Here is a 17450-nt window from a genome sequence, read left to right on the forward strand (position 1 = left end):
CCTTTCGGTTGTGAGACAGCCACAGCAGGACTGTGAGGAAAAGGTTTTCCAAACATGGACGCTGAAGGCTGTGGAGGTTACGAGGTGGGGAAGCAACAAGCAAGCTTTTTCCAACATACGTCTGGAGAGGAGCCCTGGATAGATTTCATTTTGTACAGAAGTCAAAGTTCAAGGAGGAAAGAAAGACTTAAATAAATGCAAACATTTGGAGTCAGCATCATAACCTATAAACATCCATCCATCCTCTATACCACTTAATCCTGTGTAGGGTGACAGGTTGCTGGAGCCAATCCCAGTTGATTATAGGTGAGGGCGGGATACAACTGGACAGGCCACCAGTCCATCACTGGACAATCTCAGACAACCACTCTAACCTCACATGCATGTTTTGGGACTGTGGCAGTGACCTATAAACAAAGATATTTAGGACCTCAGCAAGGGAACGTTTTCAGTAACAAGGGTCCAGTACTCTTTAAATCAAAGGGCAACATATAGAGTTGTTGTTATTTACAGGTTAATACGCTGTCATTTTACTGCTTCTGGAGATCAATTATGAAGAGTGTGTGACCGCCTGAACCAAAATGAGTTTGATAAATGTGGCTGAGTCAATAAGGTGTGATTGACATTTCATATTATAAAACATCATTAAAACTGTGAACTAATGAAGTCGCAGGTTTAATCTCCCTGCTGCGGCCTTTCCTGAGAGGACTTTTTGCATGTTTCCCGCCGAGCCCTCACGTGGACGTCCTCTGGGTGTTTCTTCCTCCCTTCTGTCCAAAACCAAACAGGTCAGGAGCTGAGGATATATAGTGCCAACGTGAGCGTGAATGATTGCCTGTCAGTCTCTGTGAAGCCTGCAAGCGACAGCTGACCCGTCCACAGTTTTTTTTTATTCCCCTCTGCAGCCAAACAGCAGCTCCACTGCCTCTGCTGAAAGGTGGAGGTGATGAGAGAAGACACTGGGAGGCTGAGCTTCATTCGGGTGCACACCACTAGGTGGCACACAACAATCAACAAACTCCAGCTCTCTGTGAGAGGACCAGCCATCCGTCATACTCTTCCTCTGTGAAACACAAAGTGCTGCAAGGAGGACATGGGGCCCACACAAAGAAGTCCAGTCATGCCTGCTCGGATAGTTGGGTCAAGGTTGATCTCTCCTTCCACCATCTGGCAGTGAGATAGCAGCATCTTCCAACAATGGACGTATTCAGGGAAAACCGCAGGGAGTGTTTTTTTCCTCATGCTCTCTGAATGTGACACAAATCTGAGACATACTGAAAAAATTCACATTCACAAATGTCTGCCCAGATTAGATTCTGTCATTTCCATGTCTCCTGAGCGTTAATTCATCATGAAAGCGCAGGTGGTGGAGGAGTCTTTAACATTTCTGCTGAACCAACTCACAGAAATCCACCTGACCTACTGAGAATGTGAGTCACTGAAGGGGAACCGGGGCTGGAGAGGCCTGAACATGCAAGCGGAGCAGTTTCATATCAGCGCTTTCTTCACACTTAAGAAATCAATTATTCACACGTGGCTGTAACATCTATTTTCTGATGTACAAGCATCTGTGGATGACACTTTTTCTCCACACGCGCTCGCGCAGAAATGAGACACAAAGTCACAATTTTGATTTAAATCAAACATGCAACGCTGAAAGATGAGACACATTTGCATTAATGGGGGACCTGGGAATGAGTTACACTGCAAGCACATGCAACGACGACGATGATGATGATGATGATGATGATGATGATGATGATGATGATGATGATGATGATGATGATGATGATGATGATGATGATGATGATGATGATGCAGCTTTACATTGAATGTCTCCCCACATCCCCCAAACGCAAATTAACAACCACACAATTATATTTGAAGCAACAGGAAGAAGAATTTCACAAATTAATCTATACGTTTTGTATTTTCATCATTCAACTGAAGGTTCTTTCACATAACAAGAAACTAATTATCTAAACACACTGTCTTTTCAGGTTATAGGGACACAAAACACTGCATTTCCCCATAGTGAAGCTATTAATATTTAATATATGTTTAAACTGTGTAAAAAAAAAAGAAGCCTTTGGTTTAATATGAATTTCTCACACCTTGAAGTAAAATCATGCTCTATATCATTTAAGTCTCTATCAAAAGCTGAACTTTTAAACCTTTCTGAACTTAATGTTTATAATGACACAAGCTCATTCCAACTATCTTCTCTACCTTTGGAAGCATTGAAACCATTCCCAGCTATCTATGGGCAACGACTTGGTACAAACGGACCAACAACAAAGACAGACAGACTCTCACATACATGTTTCTGGACTGTGGGACAAAACTGGAGAACCAGAGAAAACACATGTTCTGTAAAAGATAAAATTCCGCCAAAAGAACACGGTTCATAGAGAGAAGTGTTGGATCAATAAAGTGTACTTGTTCAGCCTACAAATTTTCACTATAGCACAGTGATTTACCTAATAAATTAGATTGTGGTTGGTTGGTGTAGCAGTTGTTCTTTGCTGTGTTCAGTGAGTTGTTGGTTGCATTGCTTTTGGTTGGTTCTTTATTGGATGTCAGTCACGCCCTTTTACCATATTACATACGTACATATTTGAACTATGAGTCACACCTGAGCATAAGTATCACACCTAACAAAAAAAGCATCATGAAGTTGCACTGGTGTTCGAGGCACATACAGTACGTTTAGCCTTTTTTTGCTTTTCTCCAGTCCCTCACAAATTTCTCAGACATTCCAAAATCTCCTTGTGTGGCTCGGTTTCCATTTTCCACTGTGTGTAAATAAAATTTCAGTTTTTGTTTTACTGTCTCACTTTACCTTTGGCCAACATTTACATTGCACTGTGGGTAGGTTACAGTCGTAATTGAGTTTTTTTCTGTGGTACCATTGTCACACAGTGACACGTAGTGGTTCCAAGTGGTGTATGCCAGTATGTTTCAAAATATAAGTCATTTCTTAATATAAATGACATGATCAGACAATAAGTGCAACTTATAGCCCAGAAAATACAGTAGTTATTTGTTTAATGTCATAGTTGATTCATCTATGTCTCAGTTCTTGTATTTAAGTTACTGGTTGTTTTTTTTGTTTTGTTTTTTTGGATGTTGTGGTCAGCTGGTTGTTTATTGTTGTGTCAATAAATTTGTTGAATTTTGGGAATGGGTTGTTGTTTGAGGGTTTTGGTTGGTTGGTTGGTTGGTTTGTTTATATGTTGGATGTTTAGTTGTTTGTTGGTGAAGTAATTGAAACCACCATTTTTATCATCATCATCATCATCATCATCATCATCATCATCATCATCATCATCTTCTGACCCCCAATAAACAGCTTATATATATTAAGAAATGTATTCATAACATAAACTATGAATCCCATCCTGCTTTATATTGTTTGTTTTGTTCAACTAATGTTGTTGTTGTTGTTGTTCTTGCATACTTGTGTTGTTTGGTGTGATTATCTTGTTCTGTGCCGGACTTATTTGTTTACTTCCATTTTTTCACATCAACAATATGTGACTTTATCAATCAGTGGGCCGTGTTACTAAATTCCCCAACTTGTCTTCATGTACTGTAAATGGGTATTTTAACATGTTTCCACTTTAACATAAATCATTCAAAGTTTTCTGTGTCAGTCACTCTGAATAAGTCCAACTCATATTTGACAACTTTGTGGAAAAATCTATATTTTATGTAAAAAAAAACAAAAAACTTTAGCAGGTTCACACGTAAAATGTGACAACAATAGAAGGAAAAGAGAAACATGGGGCTCTAAAATATGAGAGCAACATAAATAAGTCACAACAGTCTGACAGTGACTCTATTGAAGTATATATATATAAGACACACACACACACACACACACGCGCACGCACACGCACACGCACACAACACATAAACTGCATTACGTATGTTTCTCCATGTGTCTGAATGAGCTTTTGTGACATCATGTGTGTTGAATTGTTAAATTTGAAGCACGCCAAGGTCCAGAAAATGCTCTCAGAGAAGATGTTAGGCTTAATATCATGTAATAAATCCATTATATTCCATTAAAAATGCATCACATCAACCCACCTGCATTAATATTTCACCTGACATCACATTTATTGTGCGTTGAGCCCAGACTCAGCCTTACATTACAATCTGAAGCAGCTTCTCTTGTTCTCCTGTTTAAGTGGCTGCACTGTGTGTCGTACCTGTGACACTGGGATCTGCCCTGAATTAGACTTTGTAATGCATCAGGTGATGCAGGATAATCGAGTTGGCATTATATTTAGACATAGGTGAATTTGAAGGTTATTAAGCGGACACGCTGATGGTATTATAGATGGTTCTAGTTAGGATGTGAGAGGTTGATTACATCTATCCAAAATCTCTAATCATGGTTGGATTTAGGTATAATCCCAGGAGATACCGAAAATGATCATATTAGACATTTGCATGCACGTAGCATTGATTATATATTTTCATTATCTCATGAGTATCATGACTTCCCACTGTGGCATTCAGATGTTTTCCTACAACAAACTACCTGCTCAAATCACAGCAGTCAGTTTGATGGTAGAGCTGCATTGACAGGAAGACGACGCCTGCTGGAAGTCCTAACAAGCAGCTGTTTGATCACATCTGCAGGATGCTGAAGCTCAAAGTCGGCTTTTGTGCAGCATCACTTGCGATCACAATGAATAAATTCAGCCTGCAACGGTAAAGTGAGCTTATGTCTTAACTCTCACACACTTACAGCTGTGATGATGTATTTGCATATGAAATATGAATGTGTGACCTCTTGTGCTCAAACCACTGATCCCGCCACAGGGATGCAAAGTTGCACAACAAAGTGTGTTTCCCCGGCATCCCAGCAATTGTGTTCTGAGGTGCAACACAGCACTGACAGCCATTTAAACATTTAAAACACTGGATTTGTGTCGCACTTATCTATAATTCAGCTCTTCCAAGGTAATAGGAACATTTCGGATTCTCGCAATGTCAGTGCTACAGCATAAATTACAACACTTTCATGATTAATGTATTCAGGGTTTCCGACTGCAGACACATACAGTGTCATTTTGCCTTTTCAAAACAGTAACTTGAATTATCTGTATTCACATTTTGACGATTTTAAAGACAAGTTTACATTTCTGTAACTGGAATAATAACTTAACTTTTCAAAACTGACATTACATCTGGGCACAAAAGTGGAATACAGTGAACATGCATGTTAAAACTGCCTTTATTTCTTATTATACTGTGTAGGGGTCAAACGTACAGTTTTCCAATTTGTGTTGGTGTAAGAAATTGATTGATTGTGTGTGTATTTTCGGCCTCACCTGTTCACCTTGCGGGCTCCACGGAGGTGCAGTGGTTCGTGCCCCGAACTCTCAGTGAGAATTTGAAGTTAATTAGTCTACATTGACCCTCATCCGAATGTGTGTGCAGATATTTGCCCTGTGTTGGACTCGTGATCCGTCCAGGATGTACTTCACCAGAACCCTGCAACCCTCAGCTGGATGAAGTGGGGAGGCAGGTGGGTGGATGTTCATCTTGGCGATATTTATTTTGATCATAACGGAGTGGTCTGAGTCACCATGAGACATTATTTGTTCACCATACATTCATCACACAAATGCACTTCACTGGAACAATTTGAACTGGATGCACAAATACAATACTCGAGACTTTGTGTGAAAGTATTAAAAAAAGAAGTGTTTTCTGTTGCTTCAATGTGTTGCTATGTTTGTAATTAATGGCACTGATGGGGGTGACAGTATTTAGCACAGTGCGTCATCAATATCCACTTCGGTGTCTGGCTTCTCGCCAGAAATGATAGCATCCACATGTAAAACTCTCTCGTGAACAAGAAACCAGTGTATTACAGATCTTCTGAAGCTATAAATGACCACACTCATTTAAAAATGCTGCATCAAATGCGGGAGACCTTTGCTGGGAGAGGACAGTGAAACTCAAGCTGTCCAGGCTCGTGTTGCACGCTGCTGCTCATATAATTTGTTTCCTGTTGTTCCTACACTTGTGTCAGTGTGAATCCATCTTCTGTACCTTCATCCTGTGCGGCAACCAGACAGCGATAAAGTTTCCAGTCCTTAGGGAGGACACTGGAGGAAACTCACGCAGGGCATGCAAAACCTGTTCTCGCAAAAGCCAGTAAAAACTCTGTGAACACTCCCCGAAGAGACGAAACCTCAACTCCAGGGAATAATTGACTTTTTATGCCAGTTTGTTGTTCTTTTGATGCTGACTTGCTCCGTCTCTTCCACGGGAGTTCGTTCAGTGTTATTAAAGAAGATGCTATTGTTCATAAAATAAGGCTTGAGGATAGAGACAGGTGGTGTTTTGAGCTGTAAATGTATCAGAGACAAAAATCCATCTCTGCCAAGAATGTGCTCATGTCACTATTTACAACTTTGATTGATCACCAAAAGTTTTATATTTCAACATGCAACACACTAGAATGCTAATTCTAACTATGAATCTGAAGTCATGCAGTAAAAAAGTTTTCTGAAAACTGAAAATATGAAGAATTTGTTCTGAAATAAGGCTGTTAGAGTGATAGCTTCCATCTTAAATGTATAAATGTTTGATTTCTGCTTGTATAAATGACAAATGAAGGACTCCGTTTCACTCAGTTAGTGTAACACTTAAGTTAGTTACACATGAATAAATGATCAAATTAGTAAGGCAGAAACAACTGCCCAAGGTTCTCTGCATTTGTTACTTCAGCACTACCGTCCTGTAAAACCAATCAAATGCAGCGAGTTGCTTATTATAGAGCCATGGTTGCCTGGAATACACTACCGGGATTTTTGTCATCAGAAAATAACAAAAGATGTTTTCAAAAGAAGTTAAGTGTTTTTTTACACAAGAATGAATTTTGATGAACTATCTGTGGTCAGCGATGAATAATGATGACTGTAGTGTCAATAATAATGGATAATGATAATTGTTATTGTTGTTTTTACTGTTTTATTTTTGATTTTTGGATGACCCCCATAGTTCTTATAGTTATTATGTGGTGTTTTAGGTTTTATGTGTTCTTTTGACAGATATGTTTTATTTGGTTTCACAGTGAGCTTCACGGTTTGTCCTGTGCATGTGTATGTGGGACTTTCTATATAATATTGTAAATACAATTTGTAATGAAAAAGAAAGAGACCCCAGGCAGAATAGTGCCTACAATAAGTCAGGAGCTCATAGGGCTCTCAATAAAATGAACAAATAAAAAACTCGCTCAAGCGCAAATCACCAAACTCCTGTTTGCTGTAACTCTGCAACTGGAAGAGGAGCGCCTCTTAATCCTGAACCTCCTGACGGCATCAGGACGGATGTCTCACTTTATCCTGGATTCAAAGTACCTGTGACGCATCCGCAGCTTTAATCCTGATGCCCTCCGAAAATTTACTCACACACACACACACACACACACACACACACACACACACACACACACACACACACACACACACACACACACACACACACACACACACACACACACACACCTATCAAATCATCATATATCCCAAAAAGAATTGCATGATGTTTAATAGCGGTGATATTGAAAAATATGGTTTTGATGGACACTAAATAAAAAATCGAATCAGATACATTTTGTTGATAATCTTTGATATATTCAAGCTATTCAATCTTCCTACTATACTGTATATCTTGAGGAAAATATGTAATCTTCCTGTTTATTTGGAAGTGAGAAAACTGTAGAAATACATAAGCAGACAATTAAAAGGTTAATATCCAGAAAAGTGAAAGAATCAGTGGTAGTTTTAAAAAGATCTGAAGTTGGTGTGTGATGATTTAAGAGGGTTTTTTTGTGCCTGTACACTTTTGGCCACAGGGAGGATGGATGGCTGCAAAAAGAGAGTATAAATGACATGTCAAGACATTTGACATTTAAAATAGAATGACAAAAAATCAATAGTTTATTCAAAAATTCATGACTAAAGTTTTAACACAGCCAAATGATCCCCTATTTTAAAGAAGCGCTTGGTACAGGGGTCACCACAAACTCTGTGCTACTTGAATTGCAGACTTGTAGACTGGCATACCTCTCAGGGTCAAGGCTTAACCCCGTGATTTACTAATCTTGCCCACTTCATAATATAATAACAGCTTACTGTCTGGTATATATAGCTTCCCAAATGGTTTTTAGGGATATTTTAGGATTTTAAGTCACCTCCATTACACCAACAACAAATTCAGAAAGGGAAGAACTATGGAATTGATTTTTTCTTCAATTAGTTCTTCATTCTCAGGAGTTTATCAGAAGTTTTTTTTATCATTTTGGTAGTAAAGGCATCCACCTGACCGCCAGATTAATCTTGCACCCGTTCCTACAACTTTGACGCAGACTGTTAGAGGAATACTATTTAGTTTTAAAACTAAACCATACATAGAGTCATACTTGGAAAGTAATAAAACTACGATGAATGTCAGAGAGTGTTGCTTATCATGAGAATATTTTCTAGACCGGGCCAAGTGTCCTTATTTTTTAGGAATCAAAATATGATCACCCTGCGAGAGGGAATCATAAAAGCTATAGTGAGTCTCTGCAGCCTGTAACATTAATTATGATCCAGATTGTGGGTCTGCAACCTGCGGCTCTTCAGCCCCTCTGCAGTGGCTCCCTGAAGCTTTCACCAGATTATACATAAATAAACGAATCAGCACTGTATCTCATTTTTGTTCTATTTTCACTCCAGAATCAATTTTAAAAGGACTTTTATCTCTTGGCTCAGAAAGGCTTTTAAAAAAAAGTACAGTTAAATTGGGAAAACTAGCTAAAACCACAAGATATAGGGAAAAAATGCAAAAACAGCAAAAAAAACCCAAAACAAACATAAATTGGAAAAGTGGAAAAAATTCCAATATGTGATACTCTTTAAAAACAAACCAGAATGGTTAAAGCAGCTAAATCCTTGAGATTATCTTAAAAATGCTGAAAATGAAGGGTGAAACTGCTAAAATCAGGTGGAAAATAAATGTTTACGACCATCCTGAATTGTAACTGAAACGTTATAAATGCAACATGACATACAGTCTTTGTATCATAACTATATATGAAACTTTATAAGCCTGAATTTAAAGGTTTAACATGTTTTACGGCTTCAAGTTAAATATGATTTGGTGGAAAAGTGACAAAAATGTCTCTTTTGATCGTAAAGTTTGCAGACCTCTGGATTTATTAGAACAAATTATGTTTGATTTTACTTGAAATATTTTCCACTTTATCAGAGGTCATTTTTTTGATTGTGATGATGATGATGTGTGTGTAGGTGTGCGTGCGTGCGTGCATGGGCGTGTGTGTGCGTGCGTGTGTGTGTGTGTGTGTGTGTGTGTGTGTGTGTGCGTGTGTGCGTGTGTGTGTGTGTGTGTGTGTGTGTGTTGGGTGCCAGGGGGCGTCACCGAGCAGCTCAGGCAGGTGAATAAGCTCCTTGACTTTTACCGCGCGAGCAGCAGGAGCAGAAGGCGTGAGCTGCAGGAGCTGGACTGAGCACAGAGGAGGAAGGGGAGAGGAAGAAAAGAAGAAGAAGAGGAGGAGGAGGAGGAGGAGGAGCGGAGGTGGAGGCTGCCTGCTTGCCTGGACCGGAGCGCGTCTGTTCAGTTTTCGGACGCAGCGCAGCGGAGGCGCCGGTTGCGCGCCGCTCTGCCATGTCAGCCGCAGTTTGCAGGCGGGATGGGAAGAGGAGAGGAAGCTGTGTGTGCACACGTCGCCCCGACACTTCCTGTGGAGCGCAGTTAATTGTTACCTGAAGACAATTAGGGCGGCAGTTGCGTGGAGGAAGAAGAAGAAGGAGGAGGAGAGGAGGAGGAGGAGTGCGCTTTGAGGAGCAGCCTTTGGATGGTGCGCCATGGAGATGAAGAGCCGACTCCGAGCCATGCTGATGTTCATGTGGCTTTTACAAGGTAGGCTAATTATTTCCGTCACTCAGCGGCGTGGGACTTTACTACCATCTAATACTTCACGTCATATTTCTGACTCAGAGTGGACAAACTCGTTAAACTCATTTGAACCAATATAACAAATTAAACTTCTCCTCAGCTTCAACACTTCACAAACCAAGTCAATTAAATACAACTTCACTATACATGCATTGTTTTCACACTCCCTACTTTTCATTTCCTTATTTTTTAAAACGAATGCACTACTTAGATTAATTCCTGAGGGATTTACAGGTAGTTATCAACTCCTGTTAGTGTCACGTGGATCTCTCGTGTTTGCGTTCTGGGAGACTTCCAACGTCGTCTGCCTCCTTTCGTTTGGACTTCTCTGGATTTAAATGCAGCAACAAGCAGCTGACAGTTCATGAAAAATGGAATTTGTATTGCTGTGAAATCCCCTGTGGTGGCTTGTGTGTGTGTGTGTGTGTGTGTGTGTGTGTGTGTGTGTGTGTGTGTGTGTGTGTGTGTGTGTGTGTGTGTGTGTGTATGTGTGTGTATGTGTGTGTATGTGTGTGTGTGTTTTATATCCAGAGGTCCATTTTAAGCACATAGCAGAGTACTCTTCATCTTAAGAGGGCATAATGTTGTTGCATGCTTGAACGCTCTGAAATGAATTGCAAGGGAGGAGTTTTTTTTATTTTTTCCAACTTTCTTTTAATGGTTATTGTCCCCTGCGAGGGTGGAAATAACTGGAGGGAAAGTGTATGTGTGTGTGTGTGTGTGTGTGTGTGTGTGTGTGTGTGTGTGTGTGTGTGTGTGTGTGTGTGTGTGTGTGTGTGTGAGTGTGTATGCCTGTGTGAATGAGCAGGATGACATTCAGAATAATTATGGGCGAAAATATTGTAAAAAAAAAAATAGCAATCAGTGAGAAAGACAAGCAATAATGAAACTTGTCCAAAAGATGGAAACTGTAATTGCAGTGGACAAACTACAAAAGGCAAGTTTATTAGAATGTATATTTTCGGAGCTCTTTTGAAGCTCTGGGTCCGAGAGGCTGCAGTCCTGCACCCAGAACCACTCACTGGCTTTCTCCTGCTGTTGTGCATGTGTTTGCAATTAATGCATTGAAATTCAGTGTTTTCCCCAAAGAGGCCTTGCAATCATTATTAATTAATACCGAAACATGCTTTCTTTTGAGCTTGGCATTCTAAATCAATGGCAGATGTGTTAAACATTTAATTTCCCCATTTTGGAAACATATACATCCAGGCTGGTCTCCAAAAAGCCCTTTAGGCTCCTCCGACTTGGCCAATCTTGTTCCTGTCAACAGTGCTGCTGCTGCTGCTGTGTTTCTGCCCAGATGTTGGCTCCCTCCCAGTGTGGAAATCAGAGATTGTTACAGCGTCTGTCCCTTATGTCAGGATTTGTTTGTTTCAAATGGGAGTTTTGACTGAAGAGCTTCATTAGAAAAGACAAACAGGGGACGTCGGCTGCGGCTTCAGCCTTGTTTTGAGTGCTGAAGTAACTTTGAAAACTTTACTGTCTTCCTTTACCAATGCAGAGGACACCTGGATATCTGCCTTTTTTTTTTTTTTTTTTAAAGGAGTCTCGGTGGTGAATCCGCTGTAGCGTGATGCTACGTGTGGCGTGCGTTGATTTGCGTAACCGCTAAATGCAACCAAACGGATGAATTCAGTGTGTGCGGCTCACTGACGAGCCACTTCAGCCTCGTCCTGTTCTGATGCGTCTTCATTTGCATGATGGATTTCTTTTTTTGGGGCTGCAGCTACTAAGCAGCCTGTCAAAAGCATGTCCGGCCAATCACAAACCCATCGGCCTGATGTGACTTCAAATGAGCCAAAGACGACTCTGCCTGTATTGATGAAACACAGCGGCAGCTCGTCTGCTGCTCATCAGAAGACCCGTAGCTAATCGGCTACTAAATGTTTAAATAACTCTTAATATGTTGTTGCCTTGAGGATCTTTTCACTTCGGACATTTCGAGACATATATTGAACGACGTTTAACAGGAATAAATCAGAGCAGAGTGGCTCCCTTCAGCGTATGGCGCTCATAACGGCTTCCCATCAGTTGGCAGCGACTGGCCTGAGGACAGTGAGAAGGTGACTTGGCATGCGAAGCTCAGTCCCCTCTTGTAAAAATGCCTTTCTCTTTGGCCAGGCTATTAAAATATCGCCATGTCCTCAGCTGATTGTGTTCACTGACAGCTGGTTTATAATGAGACGGGAGCCACTTGGCTCTGGTGTAAGCTGATGTTTGCGAGCCAGCTCTATCCCCTTTCAGAGAATAACTCACAGAGCTTAGGGTAATTCTGATTATGTATCGCATGATTAACTAAACAAGAAATTAGTCGGTCGTGGTCCAGCGCTGGAACAAACAGCGTTCCCGGCAGGTTGCTGCATGAGACTGATCCGTCAGTGCAGAGCTTTGGCAGGCCTCGGCGGTGACCAGAACTACAGCGACACTGAGCCACAGATCCTGGAGATTCTCTCCAGACAACATCGAAGCACTTCCAGACAGCAGGCGGTGGAAGAGGGAAACTTTATCTTTGTCTGATTTAGTCCAACCATTTCATTTCCACTGTTTCGTTTCAAGATTCAGCTGCTGAGATGAAGGTAAATAAACTTTTCTAGACGCCGTATCTTTGATTATGGTGGCTTACTAACTAAAATAGTTAACAAATGACTTGACAGGTTTGACTAGATGTGTAATAAATAAGATTTTATGGTTTAAATTTTTTTTTTTTAATGTGTCATGAATGAGCCCTTCCTCTCTTAATTTCTGCATTTCTTCAGTATTACTGTGTTTTTAATGCTCTTCACTTCAGAAATGTGTGAATCCAGTCTGATTGGGCGTATTGAGGAAAAGGTTGAAGCCACCATAATCACCAGTGTGCTCTAAGCTCTGCTTTCTTGTAGTTTTTTTTTTTAATCTTGTTGATTTCTATGGATATCATTGGTCTTGAAATTACGGTTATGAGAAAGTATGAAAACCACCATCCTGACAGATGCAGTATTTAAGGTTCAAATGCAAAGTATAAGGAAACAGTAGATCTGGACTCGTTCGCTGAACAGAATACAGAGCAATAAATCAAATATAAAGAAATATGGTCTTAACATGTAGTTTAACAAACAGGCTTATTGTGCAGAGACGTCCTCTTCTAGTCATACCAAATATAAAATGTCCATCAAAGTAGCACGATTGCTCCGTCGTCTTTAAACATTGGTCCACCTCAGGGAGGCCGGGGTCATTCCCAGTGTGAAAGGCTGCCCACCGAACAGGTTGCAGCACAAAGAAACAGACAATCACCAAATTAACCAATTAGCCAAACAAGACAGGCACGTCGTTCCAATGTGGCAGGAAGCCAGAACACACAAACAGGCTGATGGAGACCACAGAGACGCCACACAGGAGGATCAACCACTGCACCACTGTGCCAGACCCATGTTTTAGTGTAATGATGTGCTCCCAAAGTCATCGTTATCAGACCGACAAAGTGGCCTCAGTGCCCAAACAATACAAATCCTTTTTCGTCCTTCAACCTCTTGTCGCCGCAATACAAATACTCAGACTTAATCAGTTATTCATTGGTTGTCTAAGAGGTAGCAACATGGAGGAGCACGATATATTAAAGGGAAATGGAAAAGTGATGGAAGAGTGGAAATTGTTAAGCCAAACATAGATGAAAACTACAGATTCCCTTCTTGTTGGAAGAGTTTGGGTTGGATTCTTAATCATCCCTCTAAAGAGACATCACAGGACCAGAAATTCCGATTCCTGGGGACATTTTCGGATTAGGAGTATTATACCTATGCAATATCCCTCAAAATCTGTGGCTGCATGTGAACAGCTATAACTTAGAAGTAGATAAAACCTCAATCCCCTTCACTGGAAAACTGGATAACGAGTGCATTAATATACAGGAAGGAAAAAATGTAGATTTACCATCAGATTTCACTAAGACACATTAATCATAATGCGGGTAAAGTGGATTCAGTCTCTGAGGCAAGACTTTAAATAGATATGAGTATTCTTTAAATACTACCATTCCTCTCAATGTGGATAAATTCTGACATACTTTCTCTCATTCAGGTGGTTGTGGAGGTCCTGAGACTAACCATAAGAGGTTCACCGTCTTACACTCGCTCTGTGCGGTTTCACATTTTAATCTTCTCCTTTCTTTGTGATTGAGTTTCTATTGAAATGTCCCCTTTTTTTTAGAGGGAAAGTAAATATCACATTACTCCTGATTACACCTTTCCCAGTTATGTCTGTCCAATGTGCGCATATTTATATAATATTGTCCAGTTGTTGGTGTAGTAATTGATCCACTCTATAACCTGAAGAAGCTCTAAAATCTAGTGGTTTTGGAAATAAGCTTTTCTAGATTACCTCCAAGAGAAGGCTTGGCCACATGTATGAAACGGAATTTAGATCAATTTAGCAGAAAGACTAAAACCACACCAAACTCATAAAACAGCTGAGATCAACTACAACCAGCACACAGCAGCACCATAAAGGTAATTAAAGCATCTCAGGTACTGGTGATGCAGGCTAATGTTCAACAGCTGAAGTTTAAACAGAAATTTAGTAAAACAGTAAGTGGAGATCATGGGAACACTCAGCTCTGCAGCACTTTTCAACTTCCATCATTGTAACTCAAGTGTTGTAGCATTTACATGTAAAATAATATTAAAATGTGATTCCCCAAAAGTAGCAGCTTCATCTTCATAGTTAAGCATTACTTCACAACACTGCACAACAACTCAATATCAGTTGCTTCAAAAGTAAAGCGTTTTATTCATGGACGCAATCGAGAGTAAATCTCCTGCCTGTACCAAAGCAGTGCAGCAGTAACAGTCCACTGCTCGGAGCACTGGACCACCGAGCCCGTCGCATAAACATGCAACCGCGGCCTATTAGGTCAAACATTTTAAACAGGCCAGCTTATCTCCTGTTTTGTCCAGATATAATGATGCATTAGTCTTATTAATGGGCAGATGCAATAACATTTATCTGCTATTTCGTTCCATTATTAGGGAGTGTTTTTAAATTCTGAAGAGGAAAGTGACAAGCTCAACACTTACCGAGGTTTGTTCATCAGCTCATGGTCACATTACCCTTTTCTAAGTATTCCTCTTGTCTTCTTCGTCTGGTTATTTAAAGGTTAATTGGGGAAATGATGAAGGACTATGTTCCAGTCTGAAATCCAGTACAATGCAAATAAAAATCTGCTTCGATTCAAGGAATCGCGCAAATCCTGGATATGACCTGCTGTTACCCGTTATCACTGCATCTATTCAATGAAGTTGCTGTTCAAGAAAAATGAAATGAAAGTACAGATCGCAACCTGACTTCCTACTGAAGTTTTCAGATGTCTTTTTTTAGTGCAAAACCTGAAGCTATTCAGTTTACAAGGAAACATGAAAAAGAAAGCCGGTGACATTTGAAAGCCTGGAAACGTTGAACATTTGGCATTTTATCTCTGTTTTTGATTCAAAATGACCTAAATCGACCATAAAAAAAAAGAATACCTCCTGGTTATTTTTCATCCTGATCGACTCATTGAATCATGTTTTTTTTACCGTAATCGCTTAAGAAACAGCGCTCGGCTTTTCTCTCCTCCCGCGGCCTAATAAGCTACAAACATATGTGAGCGTCTTGGCCATCGCTCTCCCTCGTCAGCTGCTGAGAAAACATCCCGCAAGCCTTTTCTTTTTTCTTTTCTTTTCTGGCTCCAGCTGGTAAATTGCCACCAGTTTCATGCACGGTTACATTTGTTAGGTCGACACATACCTTCGCGTGGGCGTTGGATTGCGCAGCCTAATTGACCAGAGTCCACTCCTGTGTACCACTACTGACACACAGACGAAGACCCCTGTTGAGGCCGCGAGGCTCTGATTGGAGGCACAACAAGCTGAAGCTACCTCAAGGATTCTCTCATGTAAAACTGGGTCAAATTAATTGGCTCACGCTCAGCACACAATAAAAGAGGACAGTGGTGAGCGGAGTTCTGATGTCTCAACGCGGCGGCCGCTCGTAGTATCAAAACGCGACGTTATCCGTGTGGACAGTGGCAGTGGTGGAGGCTGACAGGTGGTGATTGGAGCCTTGCGTGCTGGCTCACTGAGCTAATGTGACTTTGAGGCAGGTGATCAAAACAGTGTGAACTCGCCGAGTTAAGGCTGATGGATGTGTGTTAACACCGACCGGGGCAGATTTTTACACCCTGTCACATACAGTACACTTTCATCCTGCTGCAATAATAATATAAGTTGGTCCTCGACATTACATGCTCCAAACATTCTTTCCTCCTCCTTGCTTTGCTGCCGTGCACATAATATCATTACATTTCATTCATGCACATTTTAGCTGACGCACATTAAACAAATAAGCCCCCCCACCCCCACCCACACCCCCACACCCCCACACCCCCTCCAGATCAGACAAAAGTATGACACACAACGTTAACCATTATGCTCACAAACTAATCAGTGTTTGCCTGCAGAATGACTCACTTTGATGTTTGGTACATTGACTACATTAGTGATCTGCTATCCGTGGCACTCTTTAACAGTCCAATAACAATCATCGCCGTGTGGCTTTCAGGGGAATCATTCTAAACTCTTAAAACTGTGAAGAAGAAGGAAAAGCAGCTCATATCGTAATCGTGCTTCTCCACATTTCAAGATGGACGATTTTAGCTCAAACTGTGTGTGATGACTTCTCGCGAACAATCGCTAAATTCATGCGAATATGGGCTGAGTAAAGACTTTGCTATCTGAAATCACAATGCGTCCCACTTCAAACAGTGAAAAGCATTTTCTTGCTTTCATCCGTCTCAGAGCCTCACCGGTGCTGGAGTCGATCTGCAGCAGGACCAACGCAGACACAATCTCACACGTGTGACAGTTTAGAGGCACCAAGTGGCCTCAAATGTTTTGGACTGTGGGTACAGGGTGGGAATTTATTCAATTTATTCAGTGAGGATGGAAGTCGTGATGCACGTAGTTTGTCGTTTATTTTTTAGGTTTTTGTGATAGAACCGTGTAACACTTCAAATCTGCAAACGCTTATTGAGACGTCAGACCTCAGACACTAAACTTACCCAGCAGAGCAGTTTGTGAGCGAGATCAACCACTTTTTATGGTCGACACGTTGCCTCTTCTGAAATGTTTTTGTTGCAGGTGAGGGGATACAATCGATCTCCCTTTTACACTGATTAATGCCCCTTTCACACCTTTCAAGTGACAAGGGTTGCAAAGGGGCAGACAATTTCTGGTAAATTTCCGGAAACTTTCTGGAAACTTTCCATGGGAAGTTAAGCTGGGGAATTTTGGAAATATTCCGAATTAGAAACTTTCCATGGGAATTACGGGAATTTATGGGAATTATTGGAAATGTGTGGGAATTTTGGGGAATTAACAGTAAATTGGGGATATTTTAAACAAACTGTATCATATACAAACATAAATGTAAATATTTGTGTTTTGTCATAA

General features: G+C 40.8%; 1 protein-coding gene across 2 annotated transcripts in view; it reads left to right on the top strand.

Annotated features, from left to right (window-relative positions):
* The first annotated feature begins 9415 nt into the window (after positions 1–9415).
* Positions 9416–17450, top strand: part of esamb (endothelial cell adhesion molecule b) — a 72004-nt gene continuing 63969 nt past the window's right edge. The window contains exon 1 of one of the 2 annotated variants that reach the window (XM_080458977.1): positions 9416–9954. In XM_080458977.1, the coding sequence (XP_080315103.1) occupies positions 9900–9954 (55 nt within the window). In that variant the 5' untranslated portion in view covers positions 9416–9899. The remainder of the gene's footprint in view (positions 9955–17450) is intronic. The other variant, XM_080458976.1, reaches the window with a different exon arrangement.

Source organism: Lipophrys pholis, assembly GCF_963383615.2.
Source record: "Lipophrys pholis genome assembly, chromosome: 3".
NCBI lineage: Eukaryota > Metazoa > Chordata > Actinopteri > Blenniiformes > Blenniidae > Lipophrys > Lipophrys pholis.